This window comes from Oreochromis aureus, linkage group 7, assembly GCF_013358895.1.
Source record: "Oreochromis aureus strain Israel breed Guangdong linkage group 7, ZZ_aureus, whole genome shotgun sequence".
Taxonomy (NCBI): Eukaryota; Metazoa; Chordata; class Actinopteri; order Cichliformes; family Cichlidae; genus Oreochromis; species Oreochromis aureus.
The window spans coordinates 61661262-61685025 of NC_052948.1; the positions used below are offsets into that span (position 1 = coordinate 61661262).

The 23764-nt window shown below is 38.2% G+C and overlaps 2 protein-coding genes across 2 annotated transcripts; both read left to right on the plus strand.

The window, feature by feature from the left end:
* Positions 1 to 3848: 3848 nt before the first annotated feature.
* On the plus strand, positions 3849 to 6886 carry LOC116322469 (olfactomedin-4-like). Its single transcript, XM_031742543.2, has 7 exons — positions 3849 to 4004; positions 4128 to 4250; positions 4319 to 4537; positions 4871 to 5024; positions 5144 to 5371; positions 6004 to 6172; positions 6252 to 6886. Exons 1-7 carry the CDS (start codon positions 3951 to 3953, stop codon positions 6685 to 6687), a joined length of 1383 nt encoding a protein of 460 aa, XP_031598403.2. The 5' UTR covers positions 3849 to 3950; the 3' UTR covers positions 6688 to 6886.
* Positions 6887 to 13575: 6689 nt separating this feature from the next.
* LOC116322496 (olfactomedin-4-like) lies at positions 13576 to 21834 on the plus strand. Its single transcript, XM_031742583.2, has 8 exons — positions 13576 to 13610; positions 19071 to 19196; positions 19282 to 19398; positions 19463 to 19681; positions 19925 to 20078; positions 20172 to 20399; positions 20927 to 21095; positions 21229 to 21834. Exons 2-8 carry the CDS (start codon positions 19098 to 19100, stop codon positions 21662 to 21664), a joined length of 1422 nt encoding a protein of 473 aa, XP_031598443.2. The 5' UTR covers positions 13576 to 13610; positions 19071 to 19097; the 3' UTR covers positions 21665 to 21834.
* The last annotated feature ends 1930 nt before the right edge of the window (positions 21835 to 23764 follow it).

The following is a 23764-nucleotide window of genomic DNA, read 5'->3' on the forward strand; positions in this document are numbered from 1 at the left end:
AAGTAGCCAGCTTTATTTTTTTACAATTATTATAGATGTTTAAGGCTGTAAAACCCCTCAGTACACTTTTCTCAGACAGGCATGAAAATTTTGACACTTTTCTCTCTTGTTTAAACACTACGGAGCCCTGCAAGGGACACTGGAGAAAAAAAATGAAGATGAACTTTTGCACTGAACTGAAGCAAAACTTTTTTTGAGAAGCAAAACAGCCTCAGACCATCACACTATCACTACCATATTTTACTGCTGACAAGATGTTCCTCTTCTGAAATGCTGGGTTAGTTTTACGCCAGAGGTATTCGGACATACACCTTGCAAAACTTTCAGTTTTTGTATCATCAGTCCACAGAGTATTCTCCCAAAAGTCTTGAGGATCATCAAGATGTTTTCAGGCAAAACTGAGATGAGCCTTTATGTTCCTTTTGCTTAGCAGAGGTGTTTATCTTGGAATTCTGCATGCCATATTTGTTACTTTTTCAGACACAGCCATGTAGGTTTGGATTTTTTCCCCCTTAATGGTAAACATCTTTATTTAGAAACTGCATTTTGTTTTTACTTGTGTTATCTTTGCCTAATGTTTACATTTGTTTGATGATCTGAAATATTAAGTGTGACAACCATACAAAAAAATAGGAAATCAGAAAGTCATCCACCCTTGGTAGCAAGAACTGCAATCCAGTGTTTGCGATAGCCAGAAATGAGTCTTTCTCTTTGCTGTTGAGGAATTTTGACCTAATCTTATTTGGAAAATTGCTTTCATTCAGACACATTGGATTTGACTGATTCACTGACACAATTACCGCTTCCTTACCACTGGGATCTTCAGAATGCCATTGAGACTGGACAAGTGGAGTTTGATGGTAAACAAGAGAGGGAAGGTAGTCAGAACTAAGGAGAGAGCACTACAACACTACAACATTGCAACAAAAATATGAAACAACAAAAACTATGACTGCATCAGGAAGAAAGTCACGTCTGACTTTGTGCTCAGTATAATCCTCAGGCAGCAAAAACCAAAGAAAGAAGAGGAGCAAGAAGAGGAACCTTCATGGAAAGACAGGCCCCTGCATGGCACATACCACCGGCAGATAGAAGAAGTGATTATAAAAAATCCTACTAGTGGCTGGACAAATTTATACTGAAAGACTGCAAAGAAGGACTCATCATGGCAGCACAGAGGAAGGGGTTGATTACACCAGGCAAGACCCCAGGTGCAGGCTGTGCAAAGATGCCCCTGAGACAATCCAGCACATAACAGCAGGGTGCAAGATGCTAGCCGGCAGGGCATACATGGAACGCCATAACCAAGTAGCAGGCACAGTATACAGAAACATCTGTGCTGAATAAGGCCTGGAAGTCCTGAGGTCAAAATGGGACACACCCTATGGTGGTTGTTACTGACTAAGATAAGATCCTGAGGGACTTTCAGCTACAGACGAACAAACTGGTGATGGCTAACTAGCATAGCAGTGGTGGACAAGCAGAGGAAGACGGTTGTAGTAGTGATAAATGTAGCTATACCGAGTGATAGTAGCATCAGGAAGATGGAACACAGTTCTTGTTCTGTTGTCCCTCCTGTTGGGTTTCTTAGTTGTTGATTTCTAGTTCTTTTCTGGGGTCCTGTATTTGTAAGTTTTGCCAAAAAATTAAGTAAGCGAATATTCAATTCAGTTCAATTCAATTCAAATTTATTTACATAGTGCCAAATCACAACAATACTCGCCTCAAGGCGCTGAATATAACAAAGGATATCCAATTTAGGACATCTAATCAATCCAAAAAGTACATTACAAATGAATTCAATAGCTCGAACTTTTGGGAAAACATATCAGTTATGTTTTCCACTATAGGACAAGTAGCTCTGAAGACTGTATTGTTTTAACATAGTGAAATTCAAAAGCTTACCATGCACAAAAATGTGGTAGCAGCTAACACATTGCACAAGTACAAAACCTCAGAATTAAAAATCTGTTCCAAGTGGTTCAATTAGACATAACATGTTTTTTTTCCCTGTGGCTATTTTACGTGCACAGTGCAGAATTTTTACTTTCTGTTCCCAAAACCTACATCTTCCATTACTCCTTGAGTGATGAAAAACAATAAAACAAACATGCTTTTTTTCTTCTTGCACACCTGCACTACCATCAGCTGATTTCAGTTTGTATGCAGAGAGGAATAACATAGCGGCGAAATCTGCAGCTTTAACCTCCCGAACTCTTTCATGGTATGCATTTTTAATTTGTCTTTGCTATTTGGGCTGATTGGGACCTGATCAATGTAAAAGCAAAGAATTACCAATTTTTTTAATTTTTTTTTTTTTTTTTTTACCTGATTTTTGTTTCTGCGAAAAATGAGATTCACATATGCGGACATTGGTTTTAAATTTTGATAGAACAGTGGCAGTGTAATGTCCTCGTAAGTGGATATCAGGCCGTTGTAGAGCAAAATTTAGTATTTTGGTCTAGACAACCCAAAATGTGATGTCCACATATGTGGACGCCAGGTCCTAGGAGGTTAAAGGAGCAAAGATGCGGACATTACTTTTTCTTTCTATTGCACAAGAGAACAAGAGCATGAGAGTAAAGTGCAAACTGTGTGAAAAGAAACAACTTTATTATCTTGCTAACACAACTTTGGCTCTTGTCAAGCATCTGCACAGAAAACATGCTAATACAAAGCTGCTTGTGTCGGCTGACCCCAGCAAAGCTGCCAGAGCCTGATCTTCATCATGTAACATCGTAGACATATCAGTATTGTAGTCTTGCAGCCCGATTTCTACCTGGACCTGTTTCTAATAAGAATCTAAGAATTGCTGTGGCAGGTGGTTTGAAATGTCTTTGGGCTGGTTTCCAGCTCTTCTTCATGTTAATGGCTTTATGTTCAAACACAAGCACTAAAAGAGAGACCTTATGTGTCCTAGATAGGACAGGGATTGTCCCAGTGTGTGGGCTTGTCTGAGACGAGCTTGTCTGCACTAGACTGTACATTTACATGTGATACAGTTAAAACAGCTTACTGTGCACCAAAATGCGGTAGTGGCGAACACACTGCATGAATAACAGAGCCCAAAATTAAATATTAAATTTCAAATGATGCAATTGGACACATTGTGGCTACTTTGTGGCTGTTTTTGCATTTCATGCAAAATGGTCACTTTCTGTTCCTGAAGGAATTTCATGAAAAACATTTTTAAAATAGATGTATTAGTGACTGTTCTCAGATTTTGAATTGGTTTTGCATCTTCCATCACCAGATATAGATCATGGGTTTAACAGTGACTCAGAGGCAACATTATGATATTGTATTATTTAGCATAAACTTTACCACATGTAGGATATGATATATATACAGTGTATTTTTGTGTGGTAGTTTCCAAATTTTTACTATCACAGCCTTTGATAATTCACATTATTGATTAAATTGATAAAATTTGCATGCCCTCCTACTGCTAGTGCTTATGAGTTGAAATAATTAAAAAAAAAAAAAGAATAACAATTTTTCTTAAAAAGAGTTTGTAGTTTAAAAAATTGTAAAAACAGTGACATCTGTTTTGTTTTGTTTTTTGTTTTGAGTATATATTTTATATACATTTCTCAATTTCAGCATTAGATTCACAATGTCACAAGTTTTTTTTTTTAACAGAGTTTTAGGTTTCAGTACTTTAATTCTTATTTGGTACTTTACTAAATGTGAGATATTTATTTTGTATAGCTGAAGATGCTTTTACTGTCATTTCCCGTGATTAGATGCAAATTCTCTGTGTTGCTGTAATCCAAATCAGAAAATAGAGAAAACAAAGTGATGCATGAAATGCAAACACACCCACATCCACTTCCTCATATCCACAGGATAGTGGGAGTGTTCGCAAGTTAGAGGGTGGTGCTGCAGTCCCAGTGCCACAATCAAACATGTTAGAAAGAGTTTTGTGCAGCTCTGCTCTCTGATTCACCATGAAGCTGTACGTGATCATTTCACTGTGTGCTCTGCTCACATTCACCCAACAGGTAAAAAATACTGAAGCCTTCATTTCAATAACAAAATATCCATTTTGAATAAAGCGACAAATACCAAATACTACTAAATGTGATGTTCTGTTTATTTCACTTGAAAATACATTTAAATTTCAGGCACCTCCACGAGAAAAGTGTGCATGCGAGCTGAATAACTCAGAGAAGGCATTCCCTCATGAAAAACTCAGGATAGTTGAAACCAACGCATCAGACTGCAACAGCAACATCACCCCACAGAAGGTAACTAGTCTTTTAAAGCTCTCATGCTGTGTGTCTCCATTCCTGGTTAATCACTGCTGCCTCTGCAGACTGTGGAGCTGGAGAGTCTGCTGCTGGGGTTGGAGCGTCGTCTTTCCCAGCTGAACAAAGACGTGCTGATCCTGGAGAAGGAGGATGACGGAGAGCTGTATGGAGTTCTCAGCTTGTATGTTATAGAGAATGAAATGACTGAGATCAAGCAGCTGATTGACAAGCTCAACAGCACCACCCAACAACACCAGATCCTCACTGCTAACGCCACTGAACAGGTAGATTCACAACCACATGCTGCAAAACACTGACATCTCTGTATCTTTGTCCCCACAAATCTACATCTGATATATTTTAAAATTTGGGGGGAAATAAACGCTAAACATACATTTACATTTCGTTACCGTTAGTAATTGTTTAAATAACTTCATGTACAATAAAAATTGCAACATAGATAAAAAGATTTAGGCACATTTATTAGATATAAAACTGTATATAAACCTCTCAATTTTCCTGCGATCTGATTTATGCTTTTGAAAGGTTTACCTTTTAACATACCCAAAACTTGCTCACTCTGTTCACGATTTTTAAACAATCAAAATTTGTCTCAGCTGGAGAACTTTAAAGCAGAGATGCAAGAGCTGGAGAAGTTCGACACCATGCAGGTGATAAAGGGACAACAAGTCAACTCTGCTCTGAAGGCAGATCTATTCAAGTGCAACAAAAAAATGAACACTACCGTCACACCCACTGAGCCTCCACAGGGTGAGTCCGTTTTGGTTTTTTTAATGTGTTTGTTTGTTTATTTCTCTTCTGGTGGCAGTGGGAGTCTGTTCTTAGGGGGTTGGAGCAGTTAATAATCCTTTTTATTTTTATCCCCTCAGGTACGTGTCCACGCAGCCGGCTTCTGAATGTCACTGGACCAAGGGTCTACACAGCAGGAGAATATCCTGGCTCTTACGCTTACGGAGCCTGGGGCCGTGATCCAAGACCAGAGGAAGGCAAAGAGAGCTGGTACTGGCTGGTGATGATGACTTCGAGTAACAGATACTCCAACTATGTTCGTTTTTACAGCAGTCTGAGTTCTCTCATCATTGGAGTGAGCGTCCCAGGTAAGAAACTGCTCTCTTCTCGTGTTTTTTCCTCCCACATGATGCAAAAAAAACCCTTACTGTTTTTACTGGGATCACTCTGAAGTTGGTAATTCATTAGACTTTTCAGAAATGAAACAATTAACCCTGGAGGTTTGCTGTACTTTGGGTTACTGAAGGTGTATGGAAAGGACCGTGTACAGCGAGTTTGTTAGGTAACTACAATACCTAACTGTACCTAAAATCAAGTTATGCCGCCCTTTATAAAAGTGACTTTACACTTTAATATTAAAAAAAAAACTTTGAGATTTTTTCCACAGTTTCCCTACTTAAACTGGAATAAAGTAAATTGCACAATTGTTTCAAACTGTTTTCTTCAGAAGAGTGAAAAACATTTGGTAGCAAGTTATACTGATACCAAGCACCAGTATTACCTGTTTTCAACAACCAGCCCTTGTGCCAGTGCTGGTCCTGTACAGGTGCATAGACAGTTCTGCATTGGTTCCCAGCCCATGTTATCCTGGAATGTTTTTATTAAATAATACTCATCTGCCATAGTTCTTAAGAACAATGTTTTGTAGTTTGTCTTAATTACTGACACTTTGTAGTGTTAAACTATTTACATATCTTTATTCCTCCATTTCCTTTTTCAGGTAACATCCAGATCCACTCCTCAAACCCAACTACCAACACCATCCAGGGTCCAAATAATGTTCTGTATGGAGGGGCTTTGTACTACAACTGTTACAACCAAGATTATGTTTGTCGATTCAATCTCACCACTAAAAGTGTCACGACCTTACAACTACCAAAAGGCACCAGGTTTGTTACTCAACTTTGAAAATGTTAGTTTGAAGAATAAGTATGACAGAAACTTTCACTGCTATCCTCTGTTAACCAGGTACAACTCAAAAGGTAACTTCTGCCATCTTGAGGATTGCTACCCATACACTGACCTGGACCTGGCAACAGATGAGTCTGGCGTCTGGGTGGTCTACACCACCACCCAGGACTTTGGCAATTTGGTTCTCTCCAAGCTAGAGGAGGGTGAAACACCAGTGCTTGGAAAGACCTGGCGCACTTCAGTCTACAAGCAGGCAGTGACCAACACCTTCATGGCGTGTGGCGTTCTCTATGCGACACGTTACATTAACAGGGAGGTCGAGGAGATCTTTTACTCATTCAACACCGTAACGGGACAGGAGAGGTTCAACATTGGCATCTTCATGAACAAAATGTCCACCAACATTCAAAGCCTAAACTACAGCCCTGTGGACCAGATGCTGCATGCTTACTGTGACTCCAACATGGTTTCCTATAAGGTGTTGTTTGGATAAATAGATACGGTTGTTTCATTTCTGCAAAATTGATTGATTTCTATTAAAGCCTGAAATTCAAATAGGTGCTCCAGTAAAATGTGGTATAGCCAACACAGTTTTTCCTCAAGATCTTTTATGTTTAATGCATCACATTTCATAAACAATGTATTTCTCCATTAAGCTAATTCTACCAGTGTAAATAAAGGGTTCATCTTTGCCTTGTACTCTCTTTATTTAATACAATCAATAATTTCCAGTTTAATGGTTTTAATGTTCAGGGTCAGTCTAACTATGTTATTATATCTTTTTTTATGTAAACATACAAATGCCATATTCTCATAAAAGTCACAAGATTGTTGTTCTGACATTTGTGGAGAATTCCTGCAGTGACATTAGAGAAGCAGTTATCTAAATAAGTAAATTAAATTCAAAGAGATTATCAACTTGTTAGTTCTTGTACAGTGTATTTACTAGCTTTTTTAATGTGCAGTGTTGGGCAAGTTACTTTGAAAAACTAATTAATTATAGTTACTAGTTACTTCTTCAAAAAAGTAACTGAGTTAGTAACTAAGTTGCAAGATTCTAAAAGTAATTAATTACTTGAAAAGTAATTGCCTTATTTTTAAAATGTTTAACCTTCTGGGGTCCAGGGTATAATTTGGCATCTTTAACTACTTTTGATGTTTCCTCTACATTTCACCTTTAAAAACTATTTACTTTGCCTTGTTTGGTATCATCCTTTACAACACAACGTCACGTATCTGAATTTAAATTTATGTTTTCATTTTGTCATACTGTATTAACACAATTGATCTAAAATCAGACAAAAAAGATAAAATCTGAGTAGAAAAAGTTATATTTTTTACTGTAACAACCACAAACATGTTTATTGAATCATATTTCATAACTTTAAATGCAAATATAAATGATTAATTTTAAAATCATATGCACAAGTTTTGCGAACAACAAAGTTAGTTGCAGCCATTTACCTTTTACCACTTTTTTTATAACCATTTCAAACTATTTGCATAACAATCAGCTGTTCTTCAATCAGATGCCACACAAATTATTTGAGCCACTCCAAAAAACAAAATTTCTGTCCACTATAAATGAGAACATCACAGCCTGATACCTGCAGGTCTGACAGCAGCAGGTGTATCACTGCTGTTTCTACCTGGAGACAGCAGTCGCCTCATTGTTCTGACACACAACACAAAATTATCCACAACACTACACACTAACTACACAAGACAACACACGAACTACACAAGACAACACACTAACTACACAAGACAACACACTAACTACACAAGACAACACACTAACTACACAAGACAACACACGAACTACACAAGACAACACATTAACTACACATGACAACACATTAACTACACATGACAACACACTAACTACACAAGACAACACACGAACTACACAAGACAACACATTAACTACACATGACAACACATTAACTACACAAGACAACACACTAACTACACAAGACAACACACTAACTACACAAGACAACACACGAACTACACAAGACAACACATTAACTACACAAGACAACACACTAACTACACAAGACAACACACGAACTACACAAGACAACACATTAACTACACATGACAACACATTAACTACACAAGACAACACACTAACTACACAAGACAACACACTAACTACACAAGACAAACACGAACTACACAAGAACTACACGAACTACACAAGACAACACATTAACTACACAAGACAACACATTAACTACACAAGACAACACACTAACTACACAAGACAACACACGAACTACACAAGACAACACATTAACTACACATGACAACACACGAACTACACAAGACAACACATTAACTACACAAGACAACACATTAACTACACAAGACAACACACGAACTACACAAGACAACACACGAACTACACAAGACAACACATTAACTACACATGACAACACATTAACTACACAAGACAACACACTAACTACACAAGACAACACACGAACTACACAAGACAACACACGAACTACACAAGACAACACACTAACTACACAAGACAACAACACAACTACATTAACTACACAAGACAACACACTAACTACATAAGACAACACACGAACTACACAAGACAACACCACGAACTACAATAAGACAACACACGAACTACACAAGACAACACATTAACTACACAAGACAACACATTAACTACACAAGACAACACATGAACTACACAAGACAACACACTAACTACACAAGACAACACACGAACTACACAAGACAACACACGAACTACACAAGACAACACATTAACTACACAAGACAACACATTAACTACACAAGACAACACACGAACTACACAAGACAACACACTAACTACACAAGACAACACACGAACTACACAAGACAACACACGAACTACACAAGACAACACATTAACTACACAAGACAACACACGAACTACACAAGACAACACATTAACTACACAAGACAACACATTAACTACACAAGACAACACACTAACTACACAAGACAACACACGAACTACACAAGACAACACATTAACTACACAAGACAACACACTAACTACACAAGACAACACATTAACTACACAAGACAACACACGAACTACACAAGACAACACACTAACTACACAAGACAACACACTAACTACACAAGACAACACACGAACTACACAAGACAACACACGAACTACACAAGACAACACACTAACTACACAAGACAACACACGAACTACACAAGACAACACACGAACTACACAAGACAACACACGAACTACACAAGACAACACATTAACTACACAAGACAACACATTAACTACACAAGACAACACACTAACTACACAAGACAACACACGAACTACACAAGACAACACATTAACTACACAAGACAACACACTAACTACACAAGACAACACACTAACTACACAAGACAACACACGAACTACACAAGACAACACACTAAGTACACAAGACAACACATTAACTACACAAGACAACACACGAACTACACAAGACAACACACGAACTACACAAGACAACACATTAACTACACAAGACAACACATTAACTACACAAGACAACACACTAACTACACAAGACAACACATGAACTACACAAGACAACACACTAACTACACAAGACAACACATTAACTACACAAGACAACACACTAACTACACAAGACAACACACTAACTACACAAGACAACACATTAACTACACAAGACAACACACTAACTACACAAGACAACACACTAACTACACAAGACAACACACGAACTACACAAGACAACACACGAACTACACAAGACAACACATTAACTACACACTCTATAAACATGCTAAATGTCACAAATCTCTCACATCTCAAAACTTACTCTCTCTCTCTTTCTGCTGTCTCTCTCTCTCTCTCTCTCTCTCTCGCCGTCACTCCTAAAACTTCCCCCTCTTCCTAAAAAACCAAATGTCATGTTGCCATATCATTTTTAATTGGTCGACATGGTGCATTTTTCCACCAACACAAAAGGGCTGTTTTTTGTTTTGTTTTGGGGTTTTTTGGCCATAAGCAGAGAGTGCTCGCTAGCGCTGTCCTTAGACAGTAAACGTGACGAAACTATTCAGAAAAAAAACACCATGTATATATTGTTTATCATGACTCTGGTTTTACGTGGCCTATCAACACAATTTAAAAACTGGTATATATCACATTGTTGCTTTGTCATCTTGAAGTGGTCATGTGATTGACTTACCACGACTATTTTATTCTTCCTCAGTCAAACAGCAGCACTCATGCGATTGTTTTGCCCCCTGAGCTACAGGTGTTGTCAAACAGTGATTGTTGGGCAGACAATGATTGCCGCCCGCAGGAGCGCTCGCAGCTGCTTCAAGCAGATTACTTACAGCTACTTCTGTGCAACTGATATAAGATGCGGTAAACTGAACACAGCTTCAACCGTCTGTTTGTTGAAAAATAGTAACGCGACCGCACCGCATTTTTTTGTTAGTAACGATAACGGCGTTGTAACAATAGAAATAGTAATTAGTTAGATTACTCGTTACTGAAAAAAGTAACGCCGTTACTTGTAACGTCGTTATTCCCATCACTGTTAATGTGTGACATAAAATCCTCTTTTTCATAAATGTAGAAAACTAACATAAACATTAAAACATTCTTATTTCCAAATGGTATCTACCATTTACATGGAGATATTTGTGACGTATTCTCGAGTGCATTTACAATGACTGAAATTAACAATGGTTAACATTTAAATTTCTCCTTCAAGTATCAGATAAAATGTTACACATTTATAGTTCATAATTCAAATGCACACCACCAAGGTGTGATGGCTTAAACCCAACTGAAATGCTGTCATGGCCCTAACAGAGCTGTGGATAACAACAAACCAATGCCTGAGAACCTTAATCGAATGAACAATTTTTGTAAAGAAAAGAGAGTCAAAATGTGTCTGTCAGGGTCCTGGGTCCCCTGACCCAGCATGTTTAATTCTTTATGATTTTTGTAATATTGTGCTTGTGAGTTGTATCGTTTCTAGTTTTGATCCCTTGCCCTTCGTGTTTCTCTGTGTCCCCTCTGTTCTGTGTAGTCTGTCTGCATGTTGAGTTTCCCTCTGTGTCTTTCGGTTCTTAGAGTCCTCTGTCTTATGGTTTATGTCTCTGTGTTTCTTAGTTGCTGTCTCCACTGTGCCAAGTTCGTGTCTCTGTGTCATACTTCCTGTTTTACTTTGAAGGTCCGTGTCTTATGTAAATGTGTCCTGCTTTGCTCCCTTGTCTCGTCAGTCCTGATTTCTCCCAGCTGTGCTCTCCTTCTGTGTCTCATTCCCCTCGTTACTTCCCAGTGTATTTAAACCCTGTGTTTCTCTGAGTCAGTGTCGTGTCGTCCCTCATGCTGTGTGGATCTCCTGGTGTCTCCCTGTAAGTTTAGTGTGTTATTCCCCAGTTTAGTTTACTTTGTATGCTTTCCCAGCCTGTGAATAAAGCTGTGGTTTTGAGTTCATCCCTTGTGTCTACGAGCCTGCATTTTGGGTCCAATTCCTGCCTGCCACACAGCATTTCATGACAGTGTCAATAATAATGTGACTGACTGATAAAGTTTTTCAAAAAGATTATTGAAAGGTTCACGTGTCTCTACAAGCTACTGAATCATAGAGTACACTGCACTTAATTTTTCACATTGATCATAATTTTTGTTAAATAACTGGCATGTTGAAATATGTCATGTTTTCATATGAGTTTGTATTTAAATAATTTTCTTTTAAGGTCCAAATGATTTTGTTAATATTTGCTAATATGCAAAACCCTAAATTTGAAATAGGCTTTACTTTCTCATTTACACGTTTCCACAACACCAAAACCCTTTCCTTTGAATTCAATTCAGTTTTATTTATGTAGCACCGAATCACAACAACAGTTACCTCAAGGCATTTTATATTGTAAAAACCCTATAATAAGAAAAACAAACAGAGAAAACCCAACAATCATATCGCTCCCATGAGCAAGTGATTTGGCGACAGTGGAAAGGAAAAACTCCTTTTTAACAGGAAGGAACCTCCAGCAGAACCAGGACAGGAGAGGGACGTCCATGTGCAGCAATGGGAGCAGATATGAGAGGTAAAATCCAAAGCAGTACCCGTGGTAATGGTAGCATAAGGAGTTGTAGCCCCATAACAGCTAAAATATTAACCTGTACCCTCAAGCTAGGCATAGATAGATAGATAGATAGATAGATAGATAGATAGATAGATAGAAGAAATAAAAATATTTTTGTTACATTTGTTCATGCCAATTAAGGAGCTCAATGTTATGGTTACTGAAGACTTTATTATGATTCTAACTGATGAACTGATGTTTCCATTCAGTGTTACTAAATTACATTATAGTAGAAGAAAATTTTTTACAGCATACATGATATACCTGTGGTATTTGTATTGCTTGCATAAAATAGTCCTTAAACTGAACCTTAAATCATTGCTTTTTTTGTTGCTGTTCAACAAGCCTCAGATCAGAAGTAGGCCTGGTAGGCCAGCAAGTATCCATCGTTGTACATGTAGATCTGCTTGTTGGTGGGATTGTAGCTCAGACTAGCCACTCCTTTAGCTACCTTCTCCAGTCGTATTGCTAGTGAGTTGTCTTCTTTGCCTGTGGCTGTGTCGAAGGCGTAGAACACCTCCTCCTGGTACTCATTAACGTAACGAGTCGCGTACATCACACCACACACCATGAAGGCGTTGCTCACTGCCTTCTTGAACAGCCTCGTTTCCCACGTCTGTGTCACGTTGAGACTCTTCACCTCGCTGTCCCAAACTAATCGGCTGATCACAAGGTTACCATGGTTACCTAGAGTGGCATAGAGAGCCCACAGTCCTGTTTCATCTGCCTCTACATCAACATCACTATTGAGCCGGCAATCGTAGTAACAATAGGGGAACTTGTTGTTGAAACCCACACCGGTGCCTGGAAGAGTCACCCGTTTGACCTCGTTGGCCTCCAGGTCGTACCGGCACACGTCTGCAGAGCGGTAGCAGTGATAATACAGAGCCTCACCGTACAGGACGGCATTCGGACCTTCATTTGTGCTGGGATCACTGTAAGATGAAGCGAAAGTAAATTCTCTGTGGTTTGTTGAGGCCATGAAGTCTTCGTAGGTTTGGTAAAGGCGCACAGTGTTGCCCCAGATGTGGCTGCTGAGCAGAGGTTGAACCCAGTAACTGTTTTTCTGCCCCTCGCTCTCTTTCTGGGCTTGTTTTCCCCACGAACCAGAGACATAGCTTTTACCATGAGGACTGACTTTAGTAGTGATAGGGTCACTGATGTTGGTGATCAGACCTCTAAGGCAGTGCCTGTCATGACCTGGAAAGACAGAAAGATCAGAAGGTTTCTGTAGGAGGTGATAAGGTACAGTCAATCATTTATTTATGATCCCGCGACAGTGTATGTTTGGCTCAAATATTATTTTCAGTCAGGATCAGTGAAAATAAGCTAGTTCTTCTAGTTCTTGAGTGGCATGGCTCTGTACTGCGTCTTCTCCACCCTTCCTTGTGCATAGGTAGAGCCAAAATACAAATAAAATCAAATACCCCATTCACTGAGAAATACTGTGTTAAGGAATAATTGATTATTACAAATTAATTGATAATTGTCTCTCCCTGTCAATCCCACACACCCACAATTTTTTCATATCATGGTGAGGACATCTAATTGACATAATGCTTTCCCCGGCCACCTAGTCTAAACCTAACCATCAAAAATTAATGCCTAACCCTAAGCCTGCTGTAACCCTGACACTAAAACCACATTTTGAGCCTCAAACTCGTGTGAACGGGCATTTCGTCCCCATAAGTATAGTAGCATGCCAATTTTCTGTCCTCATCTAAACATGTACACACACACACACACACACACACACACACATACCTCTGAAGTCTTTGGGGATTGACTTGCAGGTCTCCACATTATTCTTTAGGTAGCGCAGTTTCTCCTTCACAGTCTTCATGTTAGTCGTGTCTATTGTTTGCATCTTGTTTACATGTTTATGTAGTCTATCAGCCTATCAGAAACAGATGTAATATTATTCTATTGATAATTCTGTTACATCACATCAGACCTGACATATTATAACATTAAATTACTTCTTTCTGTTGTATTTTGCTGCCACGTGCTATTTTAGCTCTACCTCTTTGGAGAGTTTCTGTGTGTGGGAGTTGTTAAGCTGGCTGTGGACCACATCGATGTCCTCCTGTAACTGGCTGAGCTCCTGGCCCAGCTGGCGCAGGGACAGTTCTGTATACAGGCCCCTGAAATGCAGGTAGTTGTAGGGCTCCAGCCGAGCAGTAAAGTTGGAAAACTGATCCTGGATCAGAGGAAGACGTTGGCTGGAGAACGTCAGCTGCAAGAAATGCAGACAAAAAAATCCTGTGATATTCTGATCCCAGACTGAAGTTGAAATATTATTATCTGGCAGCCAATAACATAAAATTAATGGTAACAGGAAATCAATTCTGTGGGTATTTTAGTGTTTTTACTTTTTAAACAGGCAATTATTTCCTGTCGTTTTGTCCATATATCTAATTTTTTCCTATAAGAAAAAAAAAATCACCTGAAATTAAAATTTAAACAAATATTTAATATCAAATATTGTAATGATTATGAAAAGTGGTTATTCTACATTATATTATTGTACAAATTTTACATATCATATCAAATTTCAGTAACAGAGTATAATAAACGAGCAGGTACTTATAGAAAAGAGATTCCAAAAGGCTAATGTGGAATATAACTGAAAAATAAACACAGTGGACCTCGGCTGTGTATTTAAATCCCAACTGATAATGTAAGTTCAACAAGGACTAACAAAACCTAGGTTACTAGTTTTCAATATGAATCCCACAAATCTTTTTGGTGTTCAATAACAAATCTGTTGAAGGTGGCAGAGGAATTATATGAAAATATAAACTTCAGTAACACATACATTTAAAAAATACATGCTAATATATAGTATACGTGATAATAAAAAAAATATAAGGTGAGCTGAGTATGAGGTGAGTAAAATAACGCTACATGAGTTCTTACCTCTTCTTGTAGGTTATTCAGAGATCCTTCACAGGTATGAAGTTCTTCCAACACGTACTTAAACTTCTGAGCAGGGAACAGCCACATGGTGGAGTTTAGCTGGCACACACATGTATTTGCCTTCTTGTAGCCCGACACTCGTTGACTCTGGCTGTCAGCCTGATTGTGGATACAGCAGGTTAAATCACGGGCTACTCAAACAACTTTTTTCCTAAAATACTACATTAAATCATTAGCCTTGAAGTGTAACTTACCGTGGATGACAGCAGTAGTAATAGAAGTATTTGCAGCATGTTTAGCTGGAAAAACTGAGACTGGACCGACAAAGACACACACACACACACACACACACACACACACAGTGCTCTTCTGTTTTCTCTAATAAACTCACTCACAACAAACACACAGCCTGCTGTTTCCTGGCACTGATGGGTTGCGCCACAGACTTAAAAGCAATTGGATGACACAACTAAAAGCATCAAACTGGACTTTTGTAGGACTCCCCCCATTTCCTTCATGTATTGTTAATTTATCAGTTCTCATTTCCATTTTTTTCATTCCTTCCTAACAGGATTATTTCCTACTTTATTAGTTTTTTTATTTTTTTAATTATTATAGATTTTTGTTTTTGTTTTTTTACTAAAACATGACCAAAACAATTAATCAACAAAATCTTGTAATACAACTACAGAACTGCGTATCTATGTAATATAAGTACTAAATACTGCTGGCAGAAGTTATACATTTACTTATGTTAAAATGTTAAAACCTGTAGCCTATGGAAATGGCTCTTTTAGCATATTGTAACAAATTAATCTAATTTTTGAAAGGGTGAACTTAGATAAAAGTGATACACTCATAGAAACTAAATAACAAGACATTTTTTAAATTCTATCACCTTTTTTATGTTAAACTATTTTTATCAGTTCTGAATAAAAAAATAAAAATTTAAGCCCTTTTAATCTCTGTTACGTACCCTAAAAGGTAGCAATTTACAGTGATATATTAATATGTAATGAAAAGTAGCAACTTCTACTGTGTAAACATGTACTTGCTTAGCAACTAAACCTTATACGTTATCATAAATTATCATTGGAGACTTGGAGACTGTTAAAAGAGCACAATAAATGATTTACTGTAAGATGTTGCATGCATAACACAAACCACAGAATTAAAAAAAAATCTAATTATTATTGCAGTCTGACTCAAAGTGGACACTTTCTGTTCCTGAAACTTTACCATTACAGGATCTACAACTAAGATTCAGCACGTTTGTCTCTCTAAATTGTCAAAATAGATGCACGTATTAGTCACTGTCTGCTTTTATGTGGGTTTCTATTGCGTTATCCAGCCAGAGCACTGAATCATGGCCAGCAGTCTACAATAGCATGTTATTCCAACATGTATAGACTGCTACTTGTAGACAAAACTGAATTCATAGCCAAACATATAAGATGTGAATTTATCAACATAATTCAAATATCAGTTGCTCACATACACCTATGGCCAATTACACATAAACAATTGTTATAACATGCATCTGTTTGGATTATGAAACGTCCAAGCTCGGCAGCACCTTTAAATTTAGAAAGTCATTGCTATGAGGAAGCAGTGATTCAACACATACACTTATGGTATTTGTGTATGTAAGCAATAAAATAAAAATAAGTGTCCATGACAAGCAGCCATGAGATGCCATTGTCATTGCTACCTTTTTTTTTTGTTTTTGCTTGTAACAAAAACCAAAACATTTGTTATGTTTCTTGAACAAGTTTTAAGAACATGTTTTATTTGGAATGTTCTAAAAGTACAAAAAAGGGGAAAAAACATTTTTCTCTCAGCTTTCTCTTTAACACAACATTTTTTTTTAAATTTAATTTCCTTTGAATTTTTTATTTATGTATTCCAGCCGTAACCATAACTAACTTAATCCTAACCCTAACCATAACCTTATCCCTAGCCTTAACCACAACCTTAATCATATTAGATAGATGATGATAGATGATTGATGAGAAAGTATAATAAACAGCATAATAATAATAATAATAATAATAAGTAGATGTATAGATTCATTCTAAACGGTTCTCATGTGTCCAAACGCATAACATACAGACGGGTTGGGTGGCTGAAAGCGTAAAATGCAGATGATTTGTCTTTTAAGCTGTGTCCCAGTTCATAGGCCACATCCTTCGGAGGACCCGGCCTTCGCGGTCTACGTGGGCCGGGTCCTTCGAAGACCAAGAAGGCCAGGAGTGCGAGGCTGTGAAATGGGACGGTCTAGCCTTCAGATTTGGATCACCAGCTGTCTCGGTGGAGTTTAATAAACTCAGCCGTCTCCTCCTTGCTATCTAAAATATAACAGGACACTGGCGTAAATTCTCGACCATCTCATACTTCTGTTTAATCATTTTTCAGTTTGTGTTTATTCAGCTGTGTGAAAACAATAACTTTAATCTCAGCCAAACCGATTTACTCAGGAACAAATAAAACACTGAAAAAAGCCAAACAATAACATTTTTAAGTTATCTAAGTGACTTATATATCATGTTTAACCTGAGTAGCGAAAGACCACGGGGGATCTGAAAACAATGTTCGCTGTTCTCACCGGCTCTAGTGAGCCTTGAACCCCCGGTTAGCTATCGAGCTGGTGGGTAACAGATGTCTCCGAAAACGTTGGAGCACTTTTGCAAAAATGTGGTGTCTTGATAAACCGAGTAGATATTTGAAGTTCACACAGCTACATTCTTGTCTGAAAAGATCTTAAAAGTTTATTTTGTGACCCAGAAAGAGTAATATAAAAACTAAGTAGCTGCCACGATTGTTGGAAACTGGAATTGGCTGGGCCGCGCTATGAGTTCTGGGATAGGTTGGGCCACGAAGGATACACCATTCAAATTCGGGGAAATGAAGGACACATTTGTCGGCCGCATTTGAAGTATCCTTCAAATTGGGACCCTGGCTGTGACTTAATCGGCCTACAAATGCAGCAGGATACAGATGAGAATGGAGACCTCAAATGTTTTCCAGATATGTTTATCTGATATTCCATATATAAAAAAGGAAAAACATGATCCGTTTTTCAAAACTATACAAATTGTTTTCCTCACACCCTAAAAGTTATTGAGTGGTGGGTTAATCAACCCATAAAAATACATTACAAATCAAATCAGTTAAATTAAACTGAACTGAGCAAGCATACAGTATATCACCAATTCCAGTTGTGTAGCACGAGTAACGATAACGACTGCACAATTTGAACACTTAACAGGCACAAAAGCCATGTGGTAGTGACTAAAACATAGCAAGGATAGCAACCTCTAGAGTGAAAAATTAATTGTGAATGGTATAATTGGACATAACATGATTTTTCTTTCTGTGGTATTTTTTGCACTCATGAAGAATTTTCACTTCCTGTTCCTGAAACCTGTTACTACATCTTCCATTGAGAGATGCTGCTTATGAAATGTCCTTAAAATCCTCAAAAAAGATGCATGAATCCGTTGTTTGGATTATCTTTGTATATTCCACGTATTCCAAGTTTTATTATCAGATGCGCAGGAATGTGCTTATTCAGTTAAGGTGTAATAGTTTTCTGCATTTTTTTATTGTTGCCTTTATTCCACTGTGTTGCAGTATCTGTGCCGTAGTAAGAGTGCGTTTTTCTTTTTTCCTCTTTGTGGCTATTGTTTCTTGTTTAAGTTGTTCTCTTTTTCCCTCTTTGTGTCGTGCTTTCTCTCGCTTTCATTCTGTGTCTGTGATTGTCAACATTTTTTATTTCTTCTTTAGAGGTTCGCAGGATTTCTCTCAAGTTTGATGTTGCTGCTTCAGTCAGACACACAATTTGCTCTCTGGTCCAACATGAGGCTGTATGTGATCATTCCACTGTGTGCTCTGCTCACCATCACCAAGCAGGTAAGAAACACTGAAGCCTCAGGTCAAATAGAAATCTTTTTAAAACTTAAGTACAATTCATAAAACACCACCCTTACATTTTCAGGAGCATACGGAGTGTACATGCGAGCTGAATAACTCGGAGAGAATATTCCCCCATGAAAAACTCAGAAAAGTTGAAAGCAGTACATCAGACTGCAAAAGCAACATCATCCCACAGAAGGTAAGTTACCCTGTGAGTCATAGTGTCATACTGTTTGTTTGCTTAACCACTGCTGTCCCTGCAGTCTGTGGAGCTGAAGAGTCTACTGCAGGGGTTGGAGCAACGTCTTACCCAGCTGAGCAAAGATGTGCTGATCCTGGAAAAGGAGGATGACAGAGGGCTGTATGGCGTTCTCAGCCTGTATCTTATAGAGAATGAAATGAATGAGATCAAGCAGCTGATTGACAAGCTCAACAGCACCACCCAGGAGCACCAGATCCTCGCTGCTAGCGCCACTCACCAGGTACATTCATGTCCACATGCTACAAAACGCTGACATCACCCTGAAGTGTACATTTACTATCATGTTTTCACTATTCTATATTATAGATGGTGTTAACAGAACAGTGACACTTAATTCTGTTAAACATATTCTGTATATTCATTGTTTTGAGTGCCCTTTTGTTGATTTGTGGAGTATCAAGCCATGTTAAGAAATCCGTTTTTCTCTGTTTGGCTCCACATTTGAATGTCTTCTACCTCTCAGCTGGAGATCATGAAAACAGAAATGAAAGTGCTGGAGAAGTTCGACACCATGCAGGTCATAAAGGGACGACAAACCATCGAGGTTCTGAGGGCAGACCTGGACAGTTGCAAAAAGGAAGTGAAGGCACTCACCCAGCTTCCACAGCTTCCACAGGGTGAGTTAAGCCTCACTTGCAATTGTTAAGAGGTTGAAACCTCTATAGGACCAGCACGGGTCACAGTTAATACACACTTTAATTTTCCTTCAGGTACCTGTCCTCGCAGCCGGCTTGTTAGTGTTACCGGGCCAGTGTTCTACACAGAAGGAGAGTATCCCGGCTTGTATTCTTATGGATCCTGGGGCTGTGATCCCAAACCAGAGAAAGGGAAAGAGAACTGGTATTGGTTGGTGATGATGACTTCCAACAACAGATACTCCAACTACATTCGTTTTTACTCCAGCCTGAACTCTCTTATTAGGGGGGTGAGCGCCCCAGGTAAGGAACTGCTGTGTACTGTCAAAGGTGCCAGTCGTCCGTTTGAAGTGGCCGATGACAGGATCTAATTCCTTTGAGTTTTTTTAAAGACAATGAAGACCTGCTTTCCTTTAACTTGTGTTACTGAAAGTAAATGAGAATGACAGTGACTGCAGAACTTTACAAATGTTGAAGTCCAGTGACACAGATCATTAGAAAGGTAACATGCACTTTAATTTAACAAAAAAAAAAAAAACTGACTAAAGCAGCAGGGGTGCAGTTTCTAGCAAATATTACTTTTAAATAAACTGTGAACATTCTTTGGAATAAATTGTAAAATGTTTGAAAGAAAGAAAGAACTTCACCTGCACTGCAAGTACTATTAAACAATGTTATGTATTGATGCTTTACTAACTGTGCATATTTTAATGTGTCATACTGTGTAGATCTAAACTGCTTATTCGTTCTCTAAAAACACAACCAATGATACTTTAATTTGAGTTTCCCCGTCACACAGCTTCTTCTCCTTTCACTTCTTTTTCTGACAGGAAATGTCTATATCCACACCTCTAACCCAACTACCAACACCATCCAGGGTCCAAATAATGTTCTGTGTGGAGGGGCTTTGTATTACAACTGTTACAACCGAGATGCTGTTTGTCGTTTCAACCTCACCACCAAACACGTTACTACCTTAGAACTACACCAAGGCACTAGGTTTTTTTCCACAACTTTGTTTTTGAGCTCATTACTGCAAGAATATGAAACACAACTATGATGGAAACATTCATTTATAAATAAGAATTGCTTTTTAAATGTAAAACATTCACTGTCGTCCTCTGTTAACCAGATATAACTCAAAGGCTAACTTCTGCCACCTTGAGGAATGCTACCCATACACTGATCTGGATCTTGCAACAGATGAATCTGGTGTCTGGGTGGTCTTCACCACCTCCCTGGACTTTGGCAACATGATCCTGTCCAAGGTGGAGGAGGGTGAACCACCAGCACTTGGAAAGACCTGGCAAACGTCAGTGTACAAACAGGCAGTGACCAACACCTTCATGGCCTGCGGCGTTCTCTACGCCACACGTTACGTCAACCAAGAGCTTGAGGAGATCTTTTACTCATTCAATACCGTGACGGGGAAGGAGCGGTTCAACCTAGGCATCTTCATCAGCAAGATTTCTCCCAACATTCAAGCCCTGAACTACAGCCCTGTGGACCAGACACTACATGTCTACTCTGACTCCAACATGGTTTCCTATAAAGTGATTTTTGAGTAAATTCATAACACCATGAATTCAAATAACTGCTCCAGTAAAATGAATATTTATGAAGGTCAGAAAAAAGGGCTGAAAAACCTTAATATATGGGGTAGCTTTTAAGGTTAATTTTCATAGTAATGGTCAGTGTTTAATAATTTGCTAATTTGATTAGTTCAATAAAAATTTGTTTTTGTCCTTTACTGACTTAAGACATTTTTTTAATGACATCTTTAACTGACTTTATATAAAAGTTAAAAAATACGAGTCAATATTTTTGTGTTTGAGGTGACAAATACTTTTGTGTTTTGCCCCCTAACATTCTAATGAATTACATTAAACCATTTGCTGAAATGCAATATTGCCAAATTTATTTAAGCTGTATTTGATTTAAACCAGGGGTCTGGAAACTCAAGGCCTCGAGGGCCGGTGTCCTGCAGGTTTTAGATCTCACTGTGGGTCAACACACCTGAATTAGTTCATTACCAGGCCTCTGGAGAACTTCAAGACATGCCGAGGAGGTAATTTAGCCATTTAAATCAGCTTTGTTGGATCAAGGACACATCTAAAACCTGAGTTCTGGAGTTTGAGACCCCTGCTTTAAACTACTTATTTTGTTACAGTTGTTACAAATTGTATAACTGAACCTTTACCCTCTAAAGTCTAAATCTTCTTTGGCGCTGACCACAACTATGGCCCCAAGGCCTAAGAAAAAAAGCACTTCTTTGGAAAACATGTTATGAGCTGTACAGTAGATGTCAGTTGAAATGACCATTTGCGTTGTCCTCTAATTGCCAAGACCGGAGTGAACTACTTTTGAACCAGAACACAAATTAAATTTTCTAATGCACATCTGCACAGAAAATTAATCAATTTTAACATTTCCAATTCAAAATGAAAATATGAACAAAGCATATTGATTAAGTCTAAGCATAACTAAGTTTAAACCCATTCTTTTCTTTTAGTGCTTACATTTCTATTAAAATATATCAGTAATGAACTCAGACTTCATTTGAATATCTAAAAGAAACCTTTTAATATCTAAAAATGTGTTTGCAATACTTTAAAACATAATCAAACTCTGTGCTAAAGGTATTACTGGAGACTTGGTGTATGTAAAGCCGTTAAAGGGCTTAGAACACAATAAATTCAGCCATTGCTAAGACGTTGTATGCATAACACAAACCACAATATAAAAATAAAAATTTATGATTGCAGTCTGAGTGCAAAGTGGGCACTTTCTGTTCCTAAAACTTCACTGTTACAGGATCCACGACAGAAATTCTGCACGTAAGTCTCTATAAAGCCTAAAAAAACAAGGGTACATATTAGTCACCGTCTGCCTTTATGTGGGGTCTTATTGCATCATCCAACCACAGCACTGAGCTATGAATGCCACTGCCTAATATTACTGTTGCTATGTGTGCTTGGCCTTCTGTTTATCTGATGTCTTTAATATGGTGGCAAAAAATAGAAGGACTGCTTCCAGTTGGACACCTCAGTCTTGTCTAAGGGACAATTTCAAATGGCCTTGAAATACCCATCTTGTAATCTGGATTCCTGTTCTTTGTCCACTCTTGTTTGAGTCATTACATTGTGGTTTTCCACCTGTTGTCTTTGTGGTCTCTAGTGTTTGCCAGAAAAGTCGGGATCTGTGTCTGGCACCTGAGAGCTGCCTTTATCATACACCACAGAACAAAACTGTGGCATGAACAAATACATTTTTAATTTCTTTATCAAATTCATGACAGCTTCCTTTGATACATTTTTTAAGGAAGGTCCAAATCACACATGTTACATAATAAATTGTCTACAGCTTGTTGTGAAAAGGTCCTGGTGTTAAACTGACCTGCCTGCAGTTCGTAATATTATTCAAAACGTTCTCATCACAACACGTAACATACCAACGATTTGTCATAGTCGTCGGAATGAGAGTGGGTTGAATCTATAAATGTGTTTTAAATGTGACATGAAAATCAAATCTGTTCACTTTCAGATCCTGAATCACTTTGGAAAACACTATGTGACTAGGTTAAAGTTATGGTTAAGGTTAGGGTTAGGGCTGGAATGGATGGCTGGAGCCTGTGCTTCAAGGGTGTCTTACCGCTGCAAGCAGCTTTC

Bases quoted from the DNA above. Each gene is read 5' to 3' on its own strand.
- LOC116322469 (XM_031742543.2), top strand. From the start codon at position 3,951: ATGAAGCTGTACGTGATCATTTCACTGTGTGCTCTGCTCACATTCACC. The intron at 4,005-4,127 runs GTAAAAAATACT...TTTAAATTTCAG, and splicing joins TGCTCACATTCACCCAACAG to GCACCTCCACGAGAAAAGTG. The intron at 6,173-6,251 runs GTTTGTTACTCA...TCTGTTAACCAG, and splicing joins CAACTACCAAAAGGCACCAG to GTACAACTCAAAAGGTAACT.
- LOC116322496 (XM_031742583.2), top strand. From the start codon at position 19,098: ATGTTGCTGCTTCAGTCAGACACACAATTTGCTCTCTGGTCCAACATG. The intron at 19,399-19,462 runs GTAAGTTACCCT...CTGTCCCTGCAG, and splicing joins GCAACATCATCCCACAGAAG to TCTGTGGAGCTGAAGAGTCT. The intron at 20,079-20,171 runs GTGAGTTAAGCC...ATTTTCCTTCAG, and splicing joins GCTTCCACAGCTTCCACAGG to GTACCTGTCCTCGCAGCCGG.